The sequence below is a fragment of the Xyrauchen texanus genome, chromosome 15, assembly GCF_025860055.1.
Source record: "Xyrauchen texanus isolate HMW12.3.18 chromosome 15, RBS_HiC_50CHRs, whole genome shotgun sequence".
NCBI classification, from domain to species: domain Eukaryota; kingdom Metazoa; phylum Chordata; class Actinopteri; order Cypriniformes; family Catostomidae; genus Xyrauchen; species Xyrauchen texanus.
In genome coordinates, this window is record NC_068290.1 from 39792957 (window position 1) to 39805017 (window position 12061).

Sequence of the window (12061 nt, forward strand, 5' to 3'; positions counted from 1 at the left end):
AAATTACATAATAAATGACACGGCAATCAAACTATACAGAGAGAACAACATGCTATATGCAGCATAGATTCAAACCCATTTAATGCGTTTTTGATCGTACCTGAATGTCCACCGACTGGTATGGCTGTTGTAAAAAAGACCTTCTCAACTTTTGGACCCTGAAAATGAAAGCCGACATAATTAAATCAGGAAAAGGGCAAATTAATACATATATAAAAAATTAAAAAAACTTTTTTTAATAATTTTTATAAGACTAGTTATGCATTTTTAACTCACAGAAATTTAAACTAAATTCAAGTTTAAATTGAATATTTTCCAAAAATATATATATTTTTTAATTAAATTATATTATTGTAATACACTATAATATAATAAAATGGGTTGACAGTAAGTAGTTTTACAAATTTTTATAAAGATATATTTGAATTTGTCAACTACCTGAAAATACCCTTGCCCCCTCATCTGGTATACCACTTCTATGACATTACAGTTATTTGTTTAATGTTTATTTTTTATTATTTGATTTTTCTGAGGTCAAGCATTAGTGCAAGGGCAAACACGTGTGCAAAAAGTAAAAAAAAAAAAAAGTAATCATTTAAATAATAATAAAAAGTTGGTCTCTTAATTTCATGTCATAGGTGTTATCACTGTTAAAACGTATGCATTTTGAAATTACAAAATCTTGTGGAAAAGAACTTCCAAGGTCAAAGTTCAGAGGAAGAACAGGCTGCTCATATGCTTTAACTATATTTAAAAGTTTCAAGTGAAACATTTTTATAAAAAAATATTTAATGGTATGACTTATTTATTTGAATCTAATCAATGGTGTATGTTTGTGACGCTATTGACACCATCTTAGAAAATTCACCTTGTAAAGTCACCATAAATTCAAAATTGACAGTTCCGCCAAGGGGCGGCTGTGGCTCAGGTAGTAGAGCGGGTTGGCCACTAATCGCAGGGTTGGCAGTCCACATGCCGAAGTGTCCTTGGGCAAGACACTGAACCCCAAGTTGCTCCAAATGGCAGGCTAGTGCCTTGCATGGCAGCTCTGCCATCATCGGTGTATGAATGTGAGTGAATGGGTGAATCAGTCACAATGTAAAGCGCTTTGGTAACCGCTAAGTTTAAAAAAGTACTATATAAGTGCAGACCATTTACCATTCTTATTTTCTAATTGGATGTTGCTGTTTTATTATAAACTATTTATCCGTGCACATTATTATTGTTTTTAAATGGTTTGCCCTCTTAATCTTTAATCAAAAATAATTACTTGCCATGTGATGTGGTATGGCATGTGCGTTTATGGGCTGATTATGTAGTAATGTTGACAGATCATTCAACTTGTGAAAAGCTGGCTGGTATTGAGATCGCTCAGTTTTCCCGGTAAGCCACTCTGACATGAGCAGCATGGTGGTAAGGTGTGTCTGTGTCTGTAAACTAAAGCCTTTTGGCTATTTTTAAAAATAGGACAAGTCTTATGTCCCGCCCCCAATTCCTGTTTCAGTAGGAACAGCGCTCGTCAAGACACTTCAGCGTGACTTTAAGAGAATTTGTCATTGGTTTTACAACCCTTGCTTCATTTGTTAAACAAAACAAAATAATAAAGAACACTTAAATTGTCCTTTTAAGAATTTAAATAATGTTCAAATGTTTAAAAATTATGATCCTCAGCTTTTATAGGCTGAAACTGAACTCAATTAAAAAAATGTGTGAGTCAGAAAGACAAAATCTTTTGAGAATGACCCAATTATTACTAAAATGAAAACTAAAATCTAAAACCTGATGTCTGGTGCCCAGTTGTGGAAGCTACAGTCAAGCTACACTTGGAAAAATAATTAGCTACACTACAAGCTACTAGCAGGGGACAATATAACTATTAAATTATACAGTTCATAGTTTCATCAGAACTGCATTTTTCAGTTTTTCTGTATATTTTAAATACTCGAAAGTATTTATGCAATATAGCTGTAAGCAGCAATTACGGGGCCAAGCACACCAATGGCAAACATTTAGACTGAATATAGAATTCCAGAGAAGATTTTAGAGCAGAGTGGTGGAAAAAGACATTTGTTTAATTAATTATGCTCTCAATTGCCTATAACCTTTGCCCAATAGGTGGAGCTGTCACCAAATTGATATGGTATAGTAAGGGCTTGGTCACTATGCCAAACATGACATTTTATGTCAACACAACAAAGAGACAGCCTCAGATCCTTATAGGCATCATGCTATTAAACTTGTTTATGCATCACACGAGAATGGTTTGGTCTATCAAAAAGCTTTTCATAACTTTTTGATACATGGCAAACCACACCTATGTTCTATGAGGAGTTAGAAAATGTAGGTTTTCAATGAAATTCTAAATGGTGGACAAGTATGACCAACCATGGCAAATTTGATATCTACGAACTCGACATAACATAAGGAAATTAATGACACAAGTCTGTTAATTATAGACCATATTAATCAAAAGTTATAAGCATTTATATGTATATTTTGACCACTAGGTGGTGCTGTCCTCAAAATTTTCAAGTCTACGGGACATGGCCCATAATGACATGCCAAATTTCGTAAAGCTGATGGGGTTTTTAAGCAATTAAAGACAAAATTAAAACAAAAAATGGCCAACATCGGAAAATTGGGTATCATTCGACTTGGTATGCCCCCCAAGGAATCTAAAGAGACCCGTTTCATAATTTTAGGCCAAACTATTCAGAAATTATAAGCAAAAATAGCAATTTTTCATATTTGTTTTACCAATAAGTTGCGCTGTGCCAAAACTGTGTAGGTACCCACAAGCCATGCTTGTGATTACATACACCAAATTTCGTCTAAATAAGCTAAAGCATTGTGAAGATACAACCTCACATCCATTTTTGGCGTTCTTGCAACCGAATTTTTTGAAGCGCTATACGAGAACGGTTTGGTTGATTAGATAAAAATAAATCTCCTAACTTTTTGCCATGAGTGTCTCTAGATAATACGTACTAAATTTTAAGTGAATCGGACATATGGTCTCCAAGGAGTGAATTTATTATAATTTATTTTTCTTCAGAACAGGCTCTTCTAGATCGCTACCATTATAATGAATGAAGCAGTGCAAGTGACACGCTTGCAGTGTTAAAAATTCCATTGATTTTAATGGAAGCGATCAAATATTCCAGACCTTTCTACTGAGGAAATATTTGTAAGCTTTCATCGACTCACTCCGTGTCAACGAGATAATGGTACACATCTGGATTAGTCACTTCAGGTAAAAGTTTGAGGTCCTTTGAGAAAAGTCTGGGAGTGACACCTTGCTACAATATTTTGAAAAAACCTGAACAACTGTCAAGAAAAATGTTGTTAACTTTAGTATTGTCGCTACTTGTTTGTTTGGGTGAGGTGTAATGGTGGAGTGTTGGACCTGTTGTTCAGGGTTCTGCTGTGCACTGGCGGCACTGCTGAGGATCCACTGCAGGTTGTGATCAGACATGACGATGCTGGGCTGCAGGCCGAGCGTTGGTGCGATGGTGATTGTGGGAGGAGGAGGAGCCAAAGGCACTGTGTGCGTTGCTGCCACCGTCACCTCTGTCGTCACGGCCGCCGTGCTGCAGACACTAGGTGCACTTGGCGGGGGCACTGGCTGAGTCGAGGAGGGCGATGCCACATAGTGCTGGGAAACTGAGGGTGTAGATGGAGCAGACGCTTCTGGTGAGTTTGATGAGGTGGACGGGGCCGAGGGGAAAGGCGGCGTCAGTAATGAGCTGCTGACAGTGGGAGGCAGGGCTGGCTGTGAGGGGAGTGCTGTAGGTGGAGCCTGAGTCTCCAAAACCGGGGTTGTGATGGAGCAGGAGGAGGAAGAGGTGGATGGAGGGGGCTGGGGGAAAGCAGGGTGGGCACACAAGTCTGAATCTGCAGGCTGAGGTGAAGGTTCAAGGCCAAACGACTCCAAATCTGAAGGAACAGAAGATTGAATTGAGGTAATTTAAACTATGCAGTACATTTTCAATTGCCAACATCATACTATGTCTTAAATTGGATCAGATATTAAACTCAGAGTTTTTAAAAATGTAAATCATATTAGTTATCAAAATAAAATCAATTTAAATGATTTCACTACTTTGGTTTTAAGTATCCCTTAAATTCTTCTAAAATGGGGGTGGGTGGTGATGTGGGAAATTTATTTAGAAATATTCCAGGTGTTTCTTCAACCCTCTATAGACACGTTTGGAGAAAGAATCTCCATGGACCCTTAGACAGTGATGACACGTTTCCACCTTATTTAGCAGCGTAAATCTAGCAAAAAAATTTTTTTTCATTATACTTTGTATTATATTACTGGTACCCTGACATGGAGTTAATCTACATGGAGTTTCCACTGATATGTATAAGTGCTAAAATGGTACCATCTCGTTAAGAACAGCAGCAGTTCTGCGAGCGTCTGACAGAGGCGTTTCTATTATTTTTGATAATTTTTATTCTAAGAGTTTTGCAACAATTAACCTTCCAACAGACATCCAACAGGCACATTGCACTGGTCTGTAGGCATGCTGTAATTTGAGAATGTTGTGAAAAGTTTAAACGAAACCAGAGTTGACCTTGTCAAATGCTATTTAAAAGTAACTACAGCATTTCATAGATTAAAGAAGCGATGGTGACATACGTGAAATATCCTGACTCACGGTAGCTAAATACTGTCCATTTCTTTCTCGCTCATTCAACACAACATGCAGTGAAAGAATCCCGGTGCTGAAGTTCCTCTCTGCTACACAACTCAATCACTGGTGAGTGAAATCTTAACATTTCAAACAACTTAATATCTTAGAACAAACATCTAACAGACATGAGTGATTTACAATGCAGAGGGCTGTTCTTCATTTTTGTATTTTCTCTAATTTCCTAGGAAATATTGTTTCATTATCACTTTCTATCCTGTTAGTCTTTTAATATCCATTGAAGTGACAAAAGCCATTTCCTTAATGACATAATTTCCCAGGAAGTAACATTATTTTCAGTGGGAAAACAACAGGATAAGTAATATTAGCAATTGAGATGATGGATTTTGACATTTTGTAACTTTGGTTTGTTACACTAAAAGACTTCATCCTGTTTCATATATTTATATAAACCAGTGTGATTATATTATAGTTTCAAAAGTTGGTAAAAGAAAATCAAAATTAACTTCAATTTAATAGTCCAGTAATATTCTTGCCATTATGTTTGAATTTAAGTGCCTCAGCTTGACCAGAGCATATTTCTGAAAGCCTGGGTTACCCTCTACAGAAATACTTCTACCCATTCATTCCTCTGTGTGTGTGTGTGCGCTCATGTGTTCTGCATTGTGGATGTGTTATAGTCTCACCACTTCATTTCTGTCTGTATGTATTTTCCATTGTGGAATGATTCTAGGTATCATTATGACATCATTCATTTCCATGGTCAGGTGACATGAACCTAAGACTTTTTTGCATGCATATTTCAACTCAATGAACCTCAAATTCGATTTTTAATGTTTACTCATAAATCATGGAAAAATAACAAAACTCGACATCAGAACCAAGTTACCATTTATTAAAGCTCAAGGCCAAATCATTGATGAGAATAATCATTTTACAGGATTTAACTGTATATAATTTTCAGACATTGCATAACTTTGATGTTCAATCGTAAGCATACTGATTTGGATATCAAAGCTGGTACTATTTTACAGGACTTTTGGAACATCAAACAAACCTCACCAGAATGATATTCAGTCCAATCAGAGACTAAGCATGATAGGTAGGGCTCATAATATGAGTTAACTGAACACTGATCCTGTAGTTAGACTCGTTCATTGATATTCTACTAATTCAAAGTCATGAAGCCATTCAATCTTTGACTTTGTAGGTAGTTTTTGCATCTCAATAAAGAAAAGAGAATAGGACCGGGTAAAAGACCATCAAAGCAAGTAAAAAAGAACTATAGTATGACGATTTTCCTTGTTTTGATGTGGACGGGCCATCCTTCCATTTCCATTGCGAATGATTCATCAACCGTAGGACTGAATAGCTCAACATGGACTATCCATGATGAAGAACGGAATGACTCCGCATCGATCGTCACTGGAATTCATATGATGGATACTTTCGGACTAGAAGAGCGAGAATAGAGGACATCATCGTATACTCATTCAACATATGACATTTGATGATGATTGACTTGGATACATTCGATCGAATCATCAAGGACCAAGAATTCGAGAATCTAGCTTTTCCATATGTTTGTTTTGTTTTGATAGACTTTTAACCGAAACCTTCGATTTTCATTCGCTCCACCTCACTTCATGCCTCCGTACCGTGCAATCGCCTTCATCAAGCTCCTTGACATCCTTCCTGGACTGGAGAATTTGCTGAACACGAGAAACTGAAGAACACTTTACTACATCCTGCAGAAGGAGAGCCGTTACATCCTGAAGATAAACGAGAACGGGGTAGGGACAAGAGCACGATCCAGAGTGGTGACCCCAATTCCCTCCATTGTCTCAAAACACGCATGGAATCAAATTTGATTCCATCAAAAGCATTATCATTCCATTTTGACCATTCCATTCCATTCCATTCTCAACGGCACTGAGGACTCATTAATGATGACTGGGAACTTATACTTCATCACCGTATTCGGATTCGGCCTTCGAATGATTCGTAGCCACTCATTCATCGTATAATGAATCAAGGAATGGAAATTCGAAATCGACGTGACTTGCAAAGTCGAATCGCTGGAATCTCGATAATGATGGGACCAAAGAGATTCGGATGATGGAAACTAACGTTTCTTTGCAGTCTTCGATACAATATCACTACGACTTACAATCATCCGTACATATGTTTTGATAACGTAGCTACCGTATCATTTTAACAACAGTGTCAACCGACTGGCACTCTCTTTCACTACGCTAACAACAACATACGCAAAACTCAAAGATACCGATTGGCTGTAGGATACCACTATAGATATCCAGCTTTGGTAGGAACGCATAAGGAGACTCGCTGTGATGGCGAAAAATGCTCTGCTGCTGCCTGCGATTTTCATTCAGAATGAGCGTCTATGGGTAATTGACTTCTAGTTCTGGTATAAAAGCAAATCACATGATAGTTTTCCCATGTATAAACGAAGGTAACCTCAGGTATCCTTCTCACTACTTGTGCTGCGCGACATTTCACGACACATGGAATAACTCCATGACGGTGCTAGATACGTTGCGGCCTCCACTTCCTCCATATTTATTTTCCTTTCCCGTATACTCCTCAGCCCTCAATTATTTGTAGAAACTGTTCTTTCATGGCAAAAGAACCAACATATTTGGCAGTATTCAGAAGATATTGGCATTATGAACTAACTCAAGTTGAAGCTGTGTATTCAACTTCCACAGATATTTTTTATAAAGGTCAACTTTCCTTTTGCCAAGCTACTCATTTTTTATTCATTAACTCAAATGCCACTTCTCAGATAGACCATCGTATACCATTATTAGGACTACCATTAAGTCCATAAGTAAAATCCATTATTGCATCTCTTTTTCATTATGAATAACATTTGTTTGTACCATATAGCGGTATTTTTAGCTTTCGTTTTCTTTTTAGTAGCACATACATGGTATACTCTTCCCATAAAACACCACAGAGCATGATTTTTCTTAGAATTTTCATCTTCCTTTCACTGCTAAAAAGCTAGTAGCCGCAATTTACAAAATCCTCCACTCCATGTTTTGATTCGAAATGACATTCGATGATGAAACTAGTTTTGAATCGAATGTTTAACTATGATCTTGTTGCGTATCGTAGAAGAATTCATTCCATCATTTTGAATCAATGCCATTTCGGTTCATCATCGAGTTTGACTGCGTATATTATGAACAATTGAATCATTCGATGGAATGCGTGACATGGTTCAATGGGTTTCATAATAAAGAATGCATTTATTCGTTGAAATAATTATGCATTATTATATTTTTTTTAAAAACAACAGTGGCATTATATAGTAAACAAACCCAGCGCTTTAAAGTGTTAAAATTCTGAAAATAAATGAATGTTTGATGGAACGTTGTCAAGAATGATGAAAAAATCATTTTCTTCATTTTTGACACTTTTTTGACATGGATAGCTTTTTCAATCATTTTCGGCATAAATTCGATGACTCATTTCATCGATCAACTCGTCATCACCATTGCGCTCCTTAAAATGACATTCCTTTTGACACTTAAAAAAGATGATGTAACAAATGATTTGGATTCGAATGTTTGGAATTCGAATGATGCTAGTTATGCATCGAATAGAAATTCGGAAAATCATTCATGCTATGATTTTGGACGTACATCCTCAATGGAATTCTCTTTTTGATTGATGCTGGAATGATGATCATACAATGGAATATTGATTTGATTCCTCATTGAACATCATTCATCATTGGAAGGAATTCGAATGATTAATAAATGGAATGGAATCGACTCATCGAATCAATCGAATTGATGTAGGATTCGAATTTTCGGTTTTACTATTGATGGACCATCATTCGTTGGAATACATTTTAAAATGACATCATGATGAATCGAGGATGGAAATCGAATAATGGACTTTCCGATGGATCATTCCACTGGATGATGGCGTGCACTACATTAGCGTCTTGATGATAACGGATCTAAATGAATCATTCCATTTTGACGTTGGCGTTGAAAAAATGGGCAGGCAGGTAAAGCCAGTAGCTTCCTGCTTTGCAGCTACAGCTGTCGCGAAAAACTCCATTTGCTTTATCTTTCTCTGTAACTTTATATTTAACATAGCTTCGCTGTTGTCCTTCTTACATCCTTGCGCTTTACGAGCAAAACCATGCTTTATGGCACTATGACGGCTAAAACCGCTCCAAAATGCGGCACATGGCAAGCAACAAGGGCAAAACAAAATAAGCTTCCATCAGTTTCTAACGACCCCACAGGCTGTCGCCGTTTCCAGCCGCGTTGCTGTACCGAAAAGCCTTTTGGCTAATACAACCTGTTAAATTTACACGCAAGCTACACTTCCGAGCAACAACCATTCTTACAAAAACATTTGCTGTTTGATACTTCCTTTTACGAAACCACTTTGTAAAACACTGCCACTTCGCTATTCTGCTGCTCGCTGCCGAAACTCATTCACCGATACTGCCGCTTCGCGAGCTCGTAGTAAACGCAAACAACTTCCTGCTTTCTCAAATTACGACGCGCGCTGCTACCGGTACAGCAATATGAGCTGTATTCATACATATTCCAGCACTGCGACTAACGAAGCGATATTCCTCTGTATCCCGCCCCGCGGCCTCCGAGCCGCTTGGCAAAACTAACTTTAAGACCTTTTCTTTACATTTGCGCTGGCACAGAATCCGCACAGCGTTACAGGCCTGCGATCCACGGGCTGGAATGCGCGCGCTCAAGACATCGAGCGGGCGCGGAGTTGACTGGCCTTCGCTTATCAGTTTGGCGCCACCACTCGTACTGTAACATTATAGATACGGCTAGGTTCAACTTCGTTCATCGAGTCGCTGATTTAGCGGTGCGAAATACGCTGCGGAATCTCCTTCTCCTCCATGGCCTGTCCGCGACTGACATAATCGCTTGCGGCAGCTCAAATCCGCTTGATTCTTTCGGTTGGGTTTCCTTCTGCCTGCTAAGAACATCAACATGGCATTAGCGGTAATGCAAATCATTGCTGAATCCGCAATCATGAAGAGCAAGTCAAATATAAAGCCTCCTTCACTCCAGCTCTATAAAACTCTCATCATGAGATACGTGCGAGACTGCCATTTCAAGGGCATTCTAAAACCTCAGAGCAGGGCCGTATAGCATCAAATAGTAGCTTTCGCAAGGCCATTATTGGCCCAGACAAGCAAAGCCAGCATCAACTGCACTTTCCAGAATAGGCAGGTATACTACACAGAGCCGTAGTTCACTAACAAGCTGGGCGTGATAATGAAGGAGTAAATTGCCCAGCTTGTCAGTGATGAACTACAGCTCTGTGTAGTACATGCAGCTCCATCTGACAGCAGCTGATGACCAGCGTAGCGCCAGCACAGGAGTGGTGGGGAGGGGGCATGAGTGCGACCGTTTGATTGACACATTTTCTGTCCAATGATTCTAGATGGTCTTGAAAATGATTGGCTGGAGATTTTCGAGTCCTGCCCGTTCCACAGATGATTAAATTGCTTAATTTTCATTTCAGTGCTTCTAATTTACAGCCAGTAAGTGGGTTAGGAATAGGATTTCAAGTTATTTTGAAAAAATGGTCAAAAAAGAAAATCACATACCCACCTTTAAGCTCAATCGACAGCATTTGTGACAGAATGTTGATTACCACAAAAATTCATTATGACTTGTTCCTCTTTTCTTTTTTTTTAAAAAAAGGCAAAAATCTAGGTTACAGTGAGACACATACAAAGGGGGACAATGAGAGTGAATGTGGATGATTTTTGGAGGGTTTAAACAGAAATGTGAAGCTTATAATTTGCATTAACTCTTCTTTTAAAACTCATTTATTATATTATCTGTAAAGTTGTTGAAATTTTTTGTTGTTGTTGTTGTTTTAGGGTTTGTTGACATTACATGCGTCATGGTAACGAGTTGTAAAACTGGCTATAACTTTACACAGCAAAGGTTATCAAGCAATTTTATCACACTACAATCATGTTAACATGCATATCCTTTGCATCTTATGGCTATACTTTTTGAAACAGTGAGTCTTTTAATGTTCAAAAATTGGCCCCCATTCACTTCCAACTGTAACCCATATTTTATTTTTTTTTAAATAAGCAAGACATTGATCCAAAGCATAGGAGTAAGTCCACCTCTGAATGACTCAAAAGAAGTAAAATTATAGTTTTGGAGAGGTCTAGTCAAAGTCCTGACCTGAACCTGATTGAGATGCTGTGGCAGGACCTTAAGCGGGCAGTTCATGCTCGAAAACCCTCCAAAGAAGAGTGGGCGAAGTTCCACCACAGCATTGTGAAAGGCTGATCTCCAGTTATCAGAAGCGTTTGGTTGAAGTTGTTGCTGCTAAAGGAGGCACAACCAGCTATTAATTTTAAGGGGTAGTTAGTTTTTCACATGGGTGATATATGTGTTGGATAACCTTTTTGCTTCAATAAAATATATATATGTATATTTGAAAACTGTATTTTGTGTTTACTTTGGTTGCCTTTATGTTATATCTTGTTTGAAGATCTAAAAAAATATTTGTATGAAAAATACACAAAAATAGAAGAAATCAGGAAGGGGCAAATACTATTTCACATCACTGTATGTCAAAACAAGCTATTAGGGTTGCTCTATTGGTCCTGGACTATTTATTCAATTGTTTCAATAAATATACCTCTATTAAGCTAACATTGATTCATTTAATGCGTATCATGTTCTAAATTTAATGTAGCCTACAGTGATGATGATGATGACAAGTCAAGTGCGTCACAGATAAATGCCTCTTTTTTTAGCTGAATTTAGCATCGGATTTGGGACGTTGGATGTATTTTAAATGGGTCGCATAAACATAATGTTTTTTGACTGTTTTCTTTCTTTTTAGACTAGTCGGCTTCGTGAAATTAGTGAAATTCAAACATCAGTGAAAATTTGTTTTCCACACATCCCTAATTTCCACCACCATTAACCTTCTCTGGTTCAGAGGATTAAATTGCCTATATAGACAGTACTCAGCGAGGAAGCACATTAGGTTTTGAAACAGAGGTGTTATGTTGTAAAAGAATAATAAAAAAGAGTTCTGCTGGCTGTACTTTTGTAATTTCATGTACTAGGCACTTTTCATGTACAAGCCGCTTTGATGGGCACGTCAGGTTCATTGTCGAGAGCGGATATGTGATTCATTCATGATCGCATGACTTCGATTTCGACATTCTATTCAATGCGTACATATAGAAACATCATCAAAGGAATCACCGGTTTCAATCATCGCAAATGATACAATCATCGGGTTTCGATTTTTGAATCACTGAATCAAGATTCTACATAGATCATCTTTTGATATAACGATCACAAATGGAAATCGCATTCAAAAATGGAATAGCG

At 37.8% G+C, this 12061-nt stretch overlaps 1 protein-coding gene across 1 annotated transcript in view; it reads right to left on the reverse strand.

Moving 5' to 3' along the window:
* Positions 1-12061, reverse strand: part of LOC127655610 (metal regulatory transcription factor 1-like) — a 45620-nt gene that overhangs the window by 6115 nt on the left and 27444 nt on the right. The window contains exons 3-6 of the mRNA XM_052143498.1: positions 6317-6430; positions 6106-6112; positions 3407-3936; positions 101-158 (exon numbers count right to left, since the gene is read on the reverse strand). Of these exons, the coding sequence (XP_051999458.1) occupies positions 101-158; positions 3407-3936; positions 6106-6112; positions 6317-6430 (709 nt within the window). The remainder of the gene's footprint in view (positions 1-100; positions 159-3406; positions 3937-6105; positions 6113-6316; positions 6431-12061) is intronic.